This window comes from Taudactylus pleione, unplaced genomic scaffold (genome assembly GCF_031769625.1).
Source record: "Taudactylus pleione unplaced genomic scaffold, aTauple2 ptg001296l, whole genome shotgun sequence".
NCBI classification, from domain to species: domain Eukaryota; kingdom Metazoa; phylum Chordata; class Amphibia; order Anura; family Myobatrachidae; genus Taudactylus; species Taudactylus pleione.
In genome coordinates, this window is record NW_028285696.1 from 158,052 (window position 1) to 175,247 (window position 17,196).

Consider the following 17,196-nt stretch of genomic DNA (forward strand, 5'->3'; position numbering starts at 1 on the left):
GAGCACACCCCTACTGAGCCACCACTAGAGAGTAACCCGAATGTCCTACCATGTGAGCACACCCCTACTGAGCCACAACTAGAGAGACGCTGCACTGTCCTACCATGTGAGCACACCCCTACTGAGCCACCACTAGAGAGAACCCGCACTGTCCTACCATGTGAGCACACCCCTAATGAGCCACCACTAGAGAGAACCCGCACTGTCCTATCATGTGAGCACACCCCTACTGAGCCACCACTAGAGAGCGCCTCCACTGTCCTATCATGTGAGCACACCCATACTGAGCCACCACTAGAGAGCGCCTCCACTGTCCTATCATGTGAGCACACCCCTACTGAGCCACCACTAGAGAGCGCCTCCACTGTCCTATCATGTGAGCACACCCCTACTGAGCCACCACTAGAGAGCGCCTCCACTGTCCTATCATGTGAGCGCACCCCTACTGAGCCACCTTTAGAGAGCGCCTCCACTGTCCTACCATGTAAGCACACCCCTACTGAGCCACCACTAGAGAGCGCCTCCACTGTCCTATCATGTGAGCGCACCCCTACTGAGCCACCTTTAGAGAGCGCCTCCACTGTCCTACCATGTAAGCACACCCTTACTGAGCCACCACTAGAGAGCGCCTCCACTGTCCTACCATGTGAGCGCACCCCTACTGAGCCACCTTTAGAGAGCGCCTCCACTGTCCTACCATGTAAGCACACCCCTACTGAGCCACCACTAGAGAGCGCCTCCACTGTCCTATCATGTGAGCGCACCCCTACTGAGCCACCACTAGAGAGACCCTGCACTGTCCTACCATGTGAGCACACCCCTAATGAGCCACCACTAGAGAGAACCCGCACTGTCCTACCAAGTGAGCACACCCCTACTGAGGCACCACTAGAGAGAACCTGCACTGTCCTACCATGGGAGCACACCCCTACTGAACCACCACTAGAGAACCTGCAATGTCCTACCATGTGAGCACACCCCTACTGAGCCAGCACTAGAGAGAACCTGCACTGTCCTACCATGTGAGCACATCCCTACTGAGCCACCACTAGAGAGAACCTGCACTGTTCTACCATGTGAGCACACCCCTACTGAGCCACCACTAGAGAGAACCTGCACTGTCCTACCACGTGAGGACACCCCTATTGAGCCACCACTAGAGAGAACCTGCACTGTCCTGACATGTGAGCACACCCCTACTGAGCCACCACTAGAGAGTAACCCGAATGTCCTACCATGTGAGCACACCCCTACTGAGCCACCACTAGAGAGACCCTGCACTGTCCTACCATGTGAGCACACCCCTACTGAGCCACCACTAGGGAGAACCTGCACTGTCCTGACATGTGAGCACAACCCTACTGAGCCACCACTAGAGAGTAACCCGAACGTCCTACCATGTGAGCACACCCCTACTGAGCCACCACTAGAGAGACCCTGCACTGTCCTACCATGTGAGCACACCCCTCCTGAGCCACCACTAGAGAGAACCCGCACTGTCCTACCATGTGAGCACACCCCTAATGAGCCACCACTAGAGAGCGCCTCCACTGTCCTATCATGTGAGCGCACCCCTACTGAGCCACCTTTAGAGAGCGCCTCCACTGTCCTACCATGTAGGCACACCCCTACTGAGCCACCACTAGAGAGCGCCTCCACTGTCCTATCATGTGAGCGCACCCCTACTGAGCCACCACTAGAGAGACCCCGCACTGTCCTACCATGTGAGCACACCCCTAATAAGCCACCACTAGAGAGAACCCGCACTGTCCTACCAAGTGAGCACACCCCTACTGAGGCACCACTAGAGAGAACCTGCACTGTCCTACCATGGGAGCACACCCCTACTGAACCAACACGAGAGTACCTGCACTGTCCTACCATGTGAGCACACCCCTACTGAGCCAGCACTAGAGAGAACCTGCACTGTCCTACCATGTGAGCACATCCCTACTGAGCCACCACTAGAGAGAACCTGCACTGTCCTACCATGTGAGCACACCCCTACTGAGCCACCACTAGAGAGAACCTGCACTGTCCTACCAGGTGAGGACACCCCTACTGAGCCACCACTAGAGAGAACCTGCACTGTCCTGACATGTGAGCACACCCCTAATGAGCCACCACTAGAGAGTAACCCGAATGTCCTACCATGTGAGCACACCCCTACTGAGCCACCACTAGAGAGACCCTGCACTGTCCTACCATGTGAGCACACCCCTACTGAGCCACCACTAGAGAGACCATGCACTGTCCTACCATGTGAGCACACCCCTACTGAGCCACCACTAGAGAGAACCTGCACTGTATTACCATGTGAGCACACCCCTAATATGCCACCACTAGGGAGAACCTGCACTGTCCTGACATGTGAGCACACCCCTACTGAGCCACCACTAGAGAACCTGCACTGTCCTACCATGTGAGCACACCCCTAATGAGCCACCACTAGAGAGCGCCTCCACTGTCCTATCATGTGAGCGCACCCCTACTGAGCCACCTTTAGAGAGCGCCTCCACTGTCCTACCATGAAGGCACACCCCTACTGAGCCACCACTAGAGAGACCCTGCACTGTCCTACCATGTGAGCACACCCCTACTGAGCCACCACAAGAGAAAACCCGCACTGTCCTACCATGTGAGCACACCCCTACTGAGCCACCACTAGAGAGACCCTGCACTGTCCTACCATGTGAGCACACCCCTAATGAGCCACCACTAGAGAGACCCTGCACTGTCCTACCATGTGAGGACACCCCTACTGAGCCACCACTAGAGAGAACCTGCACTGTCCTACCATGTGAGCACACCCCTACTGAGCCACCACTAGAGAGACCCTGCACTGCCCTACCATGTGAGCACATCCCTACTGAGCCACCACTAGAGAGAACCCGCACTGTCCTACCATGTGAGCACACACCTAATGAGCCACCACTAGAGAGAACCCGCACTGTCCTACCATGTGAGCACACCCCTACTAAGCCACCACTAGAGAGAACCCGCACTGTCCTACCATGTGAGCACACCCCTACTGAGCCACCACTAGAGAGAACCTGCACTGTCCTACCATGTGAGCACACCCCTAATGAGCCACCACTAGAGAGAACCCGCACTGTCCTACCATGTGAGCACACCCCTACTGAGCCACCACGAGAGAGACCCTGCACTGTCCTACCATGTGAGCACACCCCTACTGAGCCACCACTAGAGAGAACCCGCACTGTCCTACCATGTGAGCACACCCCTACTGAGCCACCACTAGAGAGAACCCGCACTGTCCTCCATGTGAGCACACACCTAATGAGCCACCACTAGAGAGACCCTCCACTGTCCTACCATGTGAGCACACCCCTACTGAGCCACCACTAGAGAGAACCCGCACTGTCCTACCATGTGAGCACACCCCTACTGAGCCACCACTAGAGAGAACCCGCACTGTCCTACCATGTGAGCACACACCTAATGAGCCACCACTAGAGAGACCCTGCACTGTCCTACCATGTGAGCACACCCCTACTGAGCCACCACTAAAGAGAACCCGCACTGTCCTACCATGTGAGCACACCCCTAATGAGCCACCACTAGAGAGACCCTGCACTGTCCTACCATGTGAGCACACCCCTAATGAGCCACCACTAGAGAGACCCTGCACTGTCCTACCATGTGAGCACACCCCTACTGAGCCACCACTAGAGAGACCCTGCACTGTCCTACCATGGGAGCACACCCCTAATGAGCCACCACTAGAGAGAACCCGCACTGTCCTACCATGTGAGCACACCCCTAATGAGCCACCACTAGAGAGAACCCGCACTGTCCTACCATGTGAGCACACCCCTAATGAGCCACCACTAGAGAGAACCCGCACTGTCCTACCATGTGAGCACACCCCTACTGAGCCACCACTAGAGACCCTGCACTGTCCTACCATGTGAGCACACCCCTAATGAGCCACCACTAGAGAGAACCCGCACTGTCCTACCATGTGAGCACACCCCTAATGAGCCACCACTAGAGAGCGCCTCCACTGTCCTATCATGTAAGCGCACCCCTACTGAGCCACCTTTAGAGAGCGCCTCCACTGTCCTACCATGTAAGCACACCCCTACTGAGCCACCACTAGAGAGCGCTCCACTGTCCTATCATGTGAGCGCACCCCTATTGAGCCACCACTAGAGAGACCCTGCACTGTCCTACCATGTGAGCACACCCCTAATGAGCCACCACTAGAGAGAACCCGCACTGTCCTACCAAGTGAGCACACCCCTACTGAGGCACCACTAGAGAGAACCTGCACTGTCCTACCATGGGAGCACACCCCTACTGAACCATCACTAGAGAACCTGCACTGTCCTACCGTGTGAGCACACCCCTACTGAGCCAGCACTTGAGAGAACCTGCACTGTCCTACCATGTGAGCACATCCCTACTGAGCCACCACTAGAGAGAACCTGCACTGTCCTACCATGTGAGCACACCCCTACTGAGCCACCACTAGAGAGAACCTGCACTGTCCTACCAGGTGAGGACACCCCTACTGAGCCACCACTAGAGAGAACCTGCACTGTCCTACCATGTGAGCACACCCCTACTGAGCCACCACTAGAGAGAACCTGCACTGTCCTACCAGGTGAGGACACCCCTACTGAGCCACCACTAGAGAGAACCTGCACTGTCCTGACATGTGAGCACACCCCTACTGAGCCACCACTAGAGAGAACCTGCACTGTCCTACCATGTGAGCACACCCCTACTGAGCCACCACTAGAGAGACCCTGCACTGTCCTACCATGGGAGCACACCCCTAATGAGCCACCACTAGAGAGAACCCGCACTGTCCTACCATGTGAGCACACCCCTAATGAGCCACCACTAGAGAGAACCCGCACTGTCCTACCATGTGAGCACACCCCTAATGAGCCACCACTAGAGAGAACCCGCACTGTCCTACCATGTGAGCACACCCCTAATGAGCCACCACTAGAGAGAACCCGCACTGTCCTACCATGTGAGCACACCCCTAATGAGCCACCACTAGAGACCCTGCACTGTCCTACCATGTGAGCACTCCCCTAATGAGCCACCACTAGAGAGAACCCGCACTGTCCTACCATGTGAGCACACCCCTAATGAGCCACCACTAGAGAGCGCCTCCACTGTCCTATCATGTGAGCGCACCCCTAATGAGCCACCTTTAGAGAGCGCCTCCACTGTCCTACCATGTAAGCACACCCCTACTGAGCCACCACTAGAGAGCGCCTCCACTGTCCTATCATGTGAGCGCACCCCTACTGAGCCACCACTAGAGAGACCCTGCACTGTCCTACCATGTGAGCACACCCCTAATGAGCCACCACTAGAGAGAACCCGCACTGTCCTACCAAGTGAGCACACCCCTACTGAGGCACCACTAGAGAGAACCTGCACTGTCCTACCATGGGAGCACACCCCTACTGAACCAACACTAGAGAACCTGCACTGTCCTACCGTGTGAGCACACCCCTACTGAGCCAGCACTTGAGAGAACCTGCACTGTCCTACCATGTGAGCACATCCCTACTGAGCCACCACTGGAGAGAACCTGCACTGTCCTACCATGTGAGCACACCCCTACTGAGCCACCACTAGAGAGAACCTGCACTGTCCTACCAGGTGAGGACACCCCTACTGAGCCACCACTAGAGAGAACCTGCACTGTCCTGACATGTGAGCACACCCCTACTGAGCCACCACTAGAGAGAACCTGCACTGTCCTGACATGTGAGCACACCCCTACTGAGCCACAACTAGAGAGTAACCCGAATGTCCTACCATGTGAGCACACCCCTACTGAGCCACCACTAGAGAGACCCTGCACTGTCCTACCATGTGAGCACACCCCTACTGAGCCACCACTAGGGAGAACCTGCACTGTCCTGACATGTGAGCACACCCCTACTGAGCCACCACTAGAGAGACCCCGCACTGTCCTACCATGTGAGCACACCCCTACTGAGCCACCACTAGAGAGAACCCGCACTGTCCTACCAAGTGAGCACACCCCTACTGAGGCACCAGTAGAGAGAACCCGCACTGTCCTACCATGTGAGCACACCCCTCCTGAGCCACCACTAGAGAGAACCCGCACTGTCCTACCATGTGAGCACACCCCTACTGAGCCACCACTAGAGAGAACCCGCACTGTCCTACCATGTGAGCACACCCCTACTGAGCCACCACTAGGAGAGACCCTGCACTGTCCTGACATGTGAGCACACCCCTACTGAGCCACCACTAGAGAGACCCTGCACTGTCCTACCATGTGAGCACACCCCTACTGAGCCAAAACTAGAGAGAACCCGCACTGTCCTACCATGTGAGCACACCCCTACTGAGCCACCACTAGAGAGAACCCGCACTGTCCTACCATGTGAGCACACACCTAATGAGCCACCACTAGAGAGACCCTGCACTGTCCTACCATGTGAGCACACCCCTACTGAGCCACCACTAGAGAGAACCCGCACTGTCCTACCATGTGAGCACACCCCTTCTGAGCCACCACTAGAGAGACCCTGCACTGTCCTACCATGTGAGCACACCCCTACTGAGCCACCACTAGAGAGACCCTGCACTGTCCTACCATGTGAGCACACCCCTACTGAGCCACCACTAGAGAGACCCTGCACTGTCCTACCATGTGAGCACACCCCTACTGAGCCACCACTAGAGAGACCCTGCACTGTCCTACCATGTGAGCACACCCCTACTGAGCCACCACTAGAGAGACCCTGCACTGTCCTACCATGTGAGCACACCCCTACTGAGCCACCACTAGAGAGACCCTGCACTGTCCGACCATGTGAGCACACCCCTACTGAGCCACCACTAGAGAGACCCTGCACTGTCCTACCATGTGAGCACACCCCTACTGAGCCACCACTAGAGAGACCCTGCACTGTCCTACCATGTGAGCACACCCCTACTGAGCCACCACTAGAGAGACCCTGCACTGTCCTACCATGTGAGCACACCCCTACTGAGCCACCACTAGAGAGAACCCGCACTGTCCTACAATGTGAGCACACCCCTCCTGAGCCACCACTAGAGAGAACCCGCACTGTCCTACCATGTGAGCACACCCCTACTGAGCCACCACTAGAGAGAACCCGCACTGTCCTACCATGTGAGCACACCCCTACTGAGCCACCACTAGAGAGACCCTGCACTGTCCTACCATGTGAGCACACCCCTACTGAGCCACCACTAGAGAGAACCAGCACTGTCCTACCATGTGAGCGCACCCCTACTGAGCCACCACTAGAGAGAACCTGCACTGTCCTGACATGTGAGCACACCCCTACTGAGCCACCACTAGAGAGACCCTGCACTGTCCTACCATGTGAGCACACCCCTACTGAGCCAAAACTAGAGAGAACCCGCATTGTCCTACCATGTGAGCACACCCCTACTGAGCCACCACTAGAGAGAACCCGCACTGTCCTACCATGTGAGCACACACCTAATGAGCCACCACTAGAGAGACCCTGCACTGTCCTACCATGTGAGCACACCCCTACTGAGCCACCACTAGAGAGAACCCGCACTGTCGTACCATGTGAGCACACCCCTTCTGAGCCACCACTAGAGAGACCCTGCACTGTCCTACCATGTGAGCACACCCCTACTGAGCCACCACTAGAGAGACCCTGCACTGTCCTACCATGTGAGCACACCCCTACTGAGCCACCACTAGAGAGACCCTGCACTGTCCTACCATGTGAGCACACCCCTACTGAGCCACCACTAGAGAGACCCTGCACTGTCCTACCATGTGAGCACACCCCTACTGAGCCACCACTAGAGAGACCCTGCACTGTCCTACCATGTGAGCACACCCCTACTGAGCCACCACTAGAGAGACCCTGCACTGTCCTACCATGTGAGCACACCCCTACTGAGCCACCACTAGAGAGACCCTGCACTGTCCTACCATGTGAGCACACCCCTACTGAGCCACCACTAGAGAGACCCTGCACTGTCCTACCATGTGAGCACACCCCTACTGAGCCACCACTAGAGAGACCCTGCACTGTCCTACCATGTGAGCACACCCCTACTGAGCCACCACTAGAGAGAACATGCACTGTCCTACCATGTGAGCACACCCCTACTGAGCCACCACTAGAGAGAACATGCACTGTCCTACCATGTGAGCACACCCCTACTGAGCTAGAGAGTGCAATGACCTTTAGAAAACATTAGAAACACAGGTTACATTGCAATTACCTGTTGATTGCTCTTTAACTCTTTCACAGCTGATTGCACAACTTTAATGTTGGGGTACTTGCTCTCCAGGACACTGCTCGCTTGTTCCTCAACATCAAACTCTTCCAATGTCCTGGAAACCTGAAAAGGATAAACATACGTTACTTGTGTACTGCACTATGGGGGTCAGTATATGGGGGTCAGTACGGGTACTTCAGCCCAGGGAACCACTCAGATCTGTATGTGACAGAAGTGGGGGCTGCCACTGTCTACATGAGCGGGGGTGTTATCACAGGAACAGAATTCATTTCATGGGCAATCCGGGTAATGCCCCAAGATGTGGGAGCATCTTACCTGCTTTAAATTAGTGACAGCCTTAATTAGAGGGGCCGCCGTGAGCAAGACCACCTCCTCTTCCGTAAACTGGAGCGCAAGCTGAGGAACAGAAATGAGATTGCATTATTATCACACTGTCTGCTGGGGACACACAGGCACTGACTGATAGAGCGCTACCTGCAAGGAGCGAATGCTGGGGACACATAGGCACTGACTGATAGAGCGCTACCTGCAAGGAGCGAATGCTGGGGACACATAGGCACTGACTGATAGAGAGCTACCTGCAAGGAGCGAATGCTGGGGACACACAGGCACTGACTGATATAGCGCTACCTGCAAGGAGCGAATGCTGGGGACACATAGGCACTGACTGATAGAGAGCTACCTGCAAGGAGCGAATGCTGGGGACACATAGGCACTGACTGATAGAGCGCTACCTGCAAGGTGCGAATGCTGGGGACACATAGGCACTGACTGATAGAGCGCTACCTGCAAGGTGCGAATGCTGGGGACACATAGGCACTGACTGATAGAGCGCTACCTGCAAGGTGCGAATGCTGGGGACACATAGGCACTGACTGATAGAGCGCTACCTGCAAGGTGCGAATGCTGGGGACACATAGGCACTGACTGATAGAGCGCTACCTGCAAGGAGAGAATGCTGGGGACACATAGGCACTGACCGATAGAGCGCTACCGGCAAGGAGAGAATGCTGGGGACACACAGGCACTGACCGATAGAGCGCTACCTGCAAGGAGCGAATGCTGGGGACACATAGACACTGACCGATAGAGCGCTACCTGCAAGGAGCGAATGCTGGGGACACATAGGCACTAACTGATAGAGCGCTACCTGCAAGGAGCGAATACTGGGGACACATAGGCACTGACTGATAGAGCGCTACCTGCAAGGAGCGAATGCTGGTGAAAAAGGCACTGACTGATAGAGCGCTACCTGCAAGGTGCAAATGCTGGGGACACATAGGCACTGACTGATATAGCGCTACCTGCAAGGAGCGAATGCTGGGGACACATAGGCACTGACTGATAGAGCGCTACCTGCAAGGTGCGAATGCTGGGGACACATAGGCACTGACTGATAGAGCGCTACCTGCAAGGAGCGAATGCTGGGGACACATAGGCACTGACTGATAGAGCGCTACCTGCAAGGAGAGAATGCTGGGGACACACAGGCACTGACTGATAGAGCGCTACCTGCAAGGAGCGAATGCTGGGGACACATAGGCACTGACCGATAGAGCGCTACCTGCAAGGAGCGAATGCTCGGGACACATAGGCACTGACTGATAGAGCGCTACCTGCAAGGAGGGAATACTGGGGACACATAGGCACTGACTGATAGAGCGCTACCTGCAAGGAGCGAATGCTGGTGATAAAGGCACTGACTGATAGAGCGCTACCTGCAAGGTGCGAATGCTGGGGACACATAGGCACTGACTGATATAGCGCTACCTGCAAGGAGCGAATGCTGGGGACACATAGGCATGACTGATAGAGCGCTACCTGCAAGGTGCGAATGCTGGGGACACATAGGCACTGACTGATAGAGCGCTACCTGCAAGGAGCGAATGCTGGAGATAAAGGCACTGACTGATAGAGCGCTACCTGCAAGGTGCGAATGCTGGGGACACATAGGCACTGACTGATAGAGCGCTACCTGCAAGGAGCGAATGCTGGGGACACATAGGCACTGACTGATAGAGCGCTACCTGCAAGGTGCGAATGCTGGGGACACATAGGCACTGACTGATAGAGCGCTACCTACAAGGAGCGAATGCTGGGGACGCATAGGCACTGACTGATAGAGCGCTACCTGCAAGGTGCGAATGCTGGGGACACACAGGCACTGACTGATAGAGCGCTACCTGCAAGGTGCGAATGCTGGGGACACACAGGCACTGACTGATAGAGCGCTACCTGCAAGGAGCGAATGCCGGGGACACATAGGCACTGACTGATAGAGCGCTACCTGCAAGGAGAGAATGCTGGGGACACATAGGCAGTGACTGATAGAGCTCTACCTTCAAGGAGCGAATGCTGGGGACACACAGGCACTGACTGATAGAGCGCTACCTGCAAGGTGCGAATGCTGGGGACACATACGCACTGACTGATAGAGCGCTACCTGCAAGGAGCGAATGCTGGGGACACATAGGCACTGACTGATAGAGCGCTACCTGCAAGGAGCGACTGCTGGGGACGCATAGGCACTGACTGATAGAGCGCTACCTGCAAGGAGCGAATGCTGGGGACGCATAGGCACTGACTGATAGAGCACTACCTGCAAGGAGCGAATGTTGGGGACACATAGGCACTGACTGATAGAGCGCTACCTGCAAGGAGCGAATGCTGGGGACACATAGGCACTGACAGATAGAGCGCTACCTGCAAGGTGCGAATGCTGGGGACACACAGGCACTGACTGAAAGAGCGCTACCTGCAAGGAGCGAATGCTGGGGACACATAGGCACTGACAGATAGAGCGCTACCTGCAAGGTGCGAATGCTGGGGACACATAGGCACTGACTGATAGAGCGCTACCTGCAAGGTGCGAATGCTGGGGACACATAGGCACTGACTGATAGAGCGCTACCTGCAAGGAGCGAATGCTGGGGACACATAGGCACTGACTGATAGAGCGCTACCTGCAAGGAGCGAATGCTGGGGACACATAGGCACTGACTGATAGAGCGCTACCTGCAAGGAGCGAATGCTGGGGACACATAGGCACTGACTGATAGAGCACTACCTGCAAGGAGCGAATGTTGGGGACACACAGGCACTGACTGATAGAGCGCTACCTGCAAGGAGAGAATGCTGGGGACACACAGGCACTGACTGATAGAGCGCTACCTGCAAGGAGCGAATGCTGGGGACACACAGGCACTGACTGATAGAGCGCTACCTGCAAGGAGCGAATGCTGGGGACACATAGGCACTGACTGATAGAGTGCTACCTGCAAGGTGCGAATGCTGGGGACACATAGGCACTGACTGATAGAGCGCTTCCTGCAAGGTGCGAATGCTGGGGACACATACGCACTGACTGATAGAGCGCTACCTGCAAGGAGCGAATGCTGGGGACACATAGGCACTGACTGATAGAGCGCTACCTGCAAGGAGCGACTGCTGGGGACGCATAGGCACTGACTGATAGAGCACTACCTGCAAGGAGCGAATGCTGGGGACACATAGGCACTGACTGATAGAGCACTACCTGCAAGGAGCGAATGCTGGGGACACATAGGCACTGACTGATAGAGCACTACCTGCAAGGTGCGAATGCTGGGGACACATAGGCACTGACTGATAGAGCGCTACCTGCAAGGTGCGAATGCTGGGGACACATACGCACTGACCGATAGAGCGCTACCTGTAAGGAGCGAATGCTGGGGACACATAGGTACTGACTGATAGAGCGCTACCTGCAAGGAGCGAATGCTGGGGACACATAGGCACTGACTGATAGAGCGCTACCTGCAAGGTGCGAATGCTGGGGACACACAGGCACTGACTGATAGAGCGCTACCTGCAAGGAACGAATGCTGGGGACACATAGGCACTGACTGATAGAGCGCTACCTGCAAGGTGCGAATGCTGGGGACACATACGCACTGACCGATAGAGCGCTACCTGTAAGGAGCGAATGCTGGGGACACATAGGTACTGACTGATAGAGCGCTACCTGCAAGGAGCGAATGCTGGGGACACATAGGCACTGACTGATAGAGCGCTACCTGCAAGGTGCGAATGCTGGGGACACATAGGCACTGACTGATATAGCGCTACCTGCAAGGAGCGAATGCTGGGGACACATAGGCATGACTGATAGAGCGCTACCTGCAAGGTGCGAATGCTGGGGACACATAGGCACTGACTGATAGAGCGCTACCTGCAAGGAGCGAATGCTGGGGATACATAGGCACTGACTGATAGAGCGCTACCTGCAAGGTGCGAATGCTGGGGACACATAGGCACTGACTGATATAGCGCTACCTGCAAGGAGCGAATGCTGGGGACACATAGGCATGACTGATAGAGCGCTACCTGCAAGGTGCGAATGCTGGGGACACATAGGCACTGACTGATAGAGCGCTACCTGCAAGGTGCGAATGCTGGGGACACATAGGCACTGACTGATAGAGCGCTACCTGCAAGGAGCGAATGTTGGGGACACATAGGCACTGACTGATAGAGCGCTACCTGCAAGGAGCGAATGCTGGGGACACATAGGCACTGACAGATAGAGCGCTACCTGCAAGGTGCGAATGCTGGGGACACACAGGCACTGACTGAAAGAGCGCTACCTGCAAGCAGCGAATGCTGGGGACACATAGGCACTGACAGATAGAGCGCTACCTGCAAGGTGCGAATGCTGGGGACACATAGGCACTGACTGATAGAGCGCTACCTGCAAGGTGCGAATGCTGGGGACACATAGGCACTGACTGATAGAGCGCTACCTGCAAGGAGCGAATGCTGGGGACACATAGGCACTGACTGATAGAGCGCTACCTGCAAGGAGCGAATGCTGGGGACACATAGGCACTGACTGACAGAGCGCTACCTGCAAGGAGCGAATGCTGGGGACACATAGGCACTGACTGATAGAGCACTACCTGCAAGGAGCGAATGTTGGGGACACACAGGCACTGACTGATAGAGCGCTACCTGCAAGGAGAGAATGCTGGGGACACACAGGCACTGACTGATAGAGCGCTACCTGCAAGGAGCGAATGCTGGGGACACACAGGCACTGACTGATAGAGCGCTACCTGCAAGGAGCGAATGCTGGGGACACATAGGCACTGACTGATAGAGTGCTACCTGCAAGGTGCGAATGCTGGGGACACATAGGCACTGACTGATAGAGCGCTTCCTGCAAGGTGCGAATGCTGGGGACACATACGCACTGACTGATAGAGCGCTACCTGCAAGGAGCGAATGCTGGGGACACATAGGCACTGACTGATAGAGCGCTACCTGCAAGGAGCGACTGCTGGGGACGCATAGGCACTGACTGATAGAGCACTACCTGCAAGGAGCGAATGCTGGGGACACATAGGCACTGACTGATAGAGCACTACCTGCAAGGAGCGAATGTTGGGGACACATAGGCACTGACTGATAGAGCGCTACCTGCAAGGAGCGAATGCTGGGGACACATAGGCACTGACTGATAGAGCACTACCTGCAAGGTGCGAATGCTGGGGACACATAGGCACTGACTGATAGAGCGCTACCTGCAAGGTGCGAATGCTGGGGACACATACGCACTGACCGATAGAGCGCTACCTGTAAGGAGCGAATGCTGGGGACACATAGGTACTGACTGATAGAGCGCTACCTGCAAGGAGCGAATGCTGGGGACACATAGGCACTGACTGATAGAGCGCTACCTGCAAGGTGCGAATGCTGGGGACACACAGGCACTGACTGATAGAGCGCTACCTGCAAGGAGCGAATGCTGGGGACACATAGGCACTGACTGATAGAGCGCTACCTGCAAGGTGCGAATGCTGGGGACACATACGCACTGACCGATAGAGCGCTACCTGTAAGGAGCGAATGCTGGGGACACATAGGTACTGACTGATAGAGCGCTACCTGCAAGGAGCGAATGCTGGGGACACATAGGCACTGACTGATAGAGCGCTACCTGCAAGGTGCGAATGCTGGGGACACATAGGCACTGACTGATAGAGCGCTACCTGCAAGGAGAGAATGCTGCGGACACATAGGCACTGACTGATAGAGCGCTACCTGCAAGGTGCGAATGCTGGGGACACATAGGCACTGACTGATAGAGCGCTACCTGCAAGGTGCGAATGCTGGGGACACATAGGCACTGACTGATAGAGCGCTACCTGCAAGGTGCGAATGCTGGGGACACATAGGCACTGACTGATAGAGCGCTACCTGCAAGGAGCGAATGCTGGGGACACATAGGCACTGACCGATAGAGCGCTACCTGCAAGGAGCGAATGCTGGGGACACATAGGCACTGACCGATAGAGCACTACCTGCAAGGAGCGAATGCTCGGGACACATAGGCACTGAATGATAGAGCGCTACCTGCAAGAGCGAATACTGGGGACACATAGGCACTGACTGATAGAGCGCTACCTGCAAGGAGCGAATGCTGGTGATAAAGGCACTGACTGATAGAGCGCTACCTGCAAGGTGCGAATGCTGGGGACACATAGGCACTGACTGATATAGCGCTACCTGCAAGGAGCGAATGCTGGGGACACATAGGCATGACTGATAGAGCGCTACCTGCAAGGTGCGAATGCTGGGGACACATAGGCACTGACTGATAGAGCGCTACCTGCAAGGAGCGAATGCTGGTGATAAAGGCACTGACTGATAGAGCGCTACCTGCAAGGTGCGAATGCTGGGGACACATAGGCACTGACTGATATAGCGCTACCTGCAAGGAGCGAATGCTGGGGACACATAGGCATGACTGATAGAGCGCTACCTGCAAGGTGCGAATGCTGGGGACACATAGGCACTGACTGATAGAGCGCTACCTGCAAGGAGCGAATGCTGGTGATAAAGGCACTGACTGATAGAGCGCTACCTGCAAGGTGCGAATGCTGGGGACACATAGGCACTGACTGATAGAGCGCTACCTGCAAGGAGCGAATGCTGGGGATACATAGGCACTGACTGATAGAGCGCTACCTACAAGGTGCGAATGCTGGGGACACATAGGCACTGACTGATAGAGCGCTACCTGCAAGGAGCGAATGCTGGGGACGCATAGGCACTGACTGATAGAGCGCTACCTGCAAGGTGCGAATGCTGGGGACACACAGGCACTGACTGATAGAGCGCTACCTGCAAGGTGCGAATGCTGGGGACACATAGGCACTGACTGATAGAGCGCTACCTGCAAGGAGCGAATGCTGGGGATACATAGGCACTGACCGATAGAGCGCTACCTGCAAGGTGCGAATGCTGGGGACACATAGGCACTGACTGATAGAGCGCTACCTGCAAGGTGCGAATGCTGGGGACACATAGGCACTGACTGATAGAGCGCTACCTGCAAGGTGCGAATGCTGGGGACACACAGGCACTGACTGATAGAGCGCTACCTGCAAGGAGCGAATGCTGGGGACACATAGGCACTGACTGATAGAGTGCTACCTGCAAGGTGCGAATGCTGGGGACACATAGGCACTGACTGATAGAGCGCTACCTGCAAGGTGCGAATGCTGGGGACACATACGCACAGACCGATAGAGCGCTACCTGTAAGGAGCGAATGCTGGGGACACATAGGTACTGACTGATAGAGCGCTACCTGCAAGGAGCGAATGCTGGGGACACATAGGCACTGACTGATAGAGCGCTACCTGCAAGGTGCGAATGCTGGGGACACACAGGCACTGACTGATAGAGCGCTACCTGCAAGGAGCGAATGCTGGTGATAAAGGCACTGACTGATAGAGCGCTACCTGCAAGGTGCGAATGCTGGGGACACAGGCAGTGACTGATAGAGCGCTACCTGCAAGGAGCGAATGCTGGGGACACATAGGCACTGACTGATAGAGCGCTACCTGCAAGATGCGAATGCTGGGGACACATAGGCACTGACTGATAGAGCGCTACCCGCAAGGAGCGAATGCTGGGGATACATAGGCACTGACCGATAGAGCGCTACCTGCAAGGTGCGAATGCTGGGGACACATAGGCACTGACTGATAGAGCGCTACCTGCAAGGTGCGAATGCTGGGGACACATAGGCACTGACTGATAGAGCGCTACCTGCAAGGTGCGAATGCTGGGGACACACAGGCACTGACTGATAGAGCGCTACCTGCAAGGAGCGAATGCTGGGGACACACAGGCACTGACTGATAGAGCGCTACCTGCAAGGAGCGAATGCTGGGGACACATAGGCACTGACTGATAGAGCGCTACCTGCAAGGTGCGAATGCTGGGGACACATAGGCACTGACTGATAGAGCGCTACCTGCAAGGTGCGAATGCTGGGGACACATACACACTGACCGATAGAGCGCTACCTGTAAGGAGCGAATGCTGGGGACACATACGCACTGACTGATAGAGCGCTACCTGCAAGGTGCGAATGCTGGGGACACATAGGCACTGACTGATAGAGCGCTACCTGCAAGGAGCGAATGCTGGGGACACATAGGCACTGACTGATAGAGCGCTACCTGCAAGGAGAGAATGCTGGGGACACAGGCACTGACTGATAGAGCGCTACCTGCAAGGTGCGAATGCTGGGGACACATAGGCACTGACTGATAGAGCGCTACCTGCAAGGAGAGAATGCTGGGGACACAGGCACTGACTGATAGAGCGCTACCTGCAAGGAGAGAATGCTGGGGACACAGGCACTGACTGATAGAGCGCTACCTGCAAGGAGAGAATGCTGGGGACACATAGGCACTGACTGATAGAGCGCTACCTGCAAGGAGAGAATGCTGGGGACACAGGTAACACTACTGGTAAATATAGCGGATGGAGCCCTTATTACTACAAGATTAGTGTGCAACACGGCAGAGGGGAGACTCAGTGCTCTAAGCATTAGCCAATCACACACTTATGTAAT

The 17,196-nt window shown here is 55.5% G+C and overlaps 1 protein-coding gene across 1 annotated transcript in view; it reads right to left on the bottom strand.

Moving 5' to 3' along the window:
* Positions 1-17,196, bottom strand: part of PYROXD1 (pyridine nucleotide-disulphide oxidoreductase domain 1) — a 150,822-nt gene that overhangs the window by 92,894 nt on the left and 40,732 nt on the right. Inside the window, exons 2-3 of the mRNA XM_088462935.1 lie at positions 8,602-8,682; positions 8,269-8,388 (exon numbers count right to left, since the gene is read on the bottom strand). Coding sequence (XP_088319061.1) covers positions 8,269-8,388; positions 8,602-8,682 — 201 coding nt within the window. The remainder of the gene's footprint in view (positions 1-8,268; positions 8,389-8,601; positions 8,683-17,196) is intronic.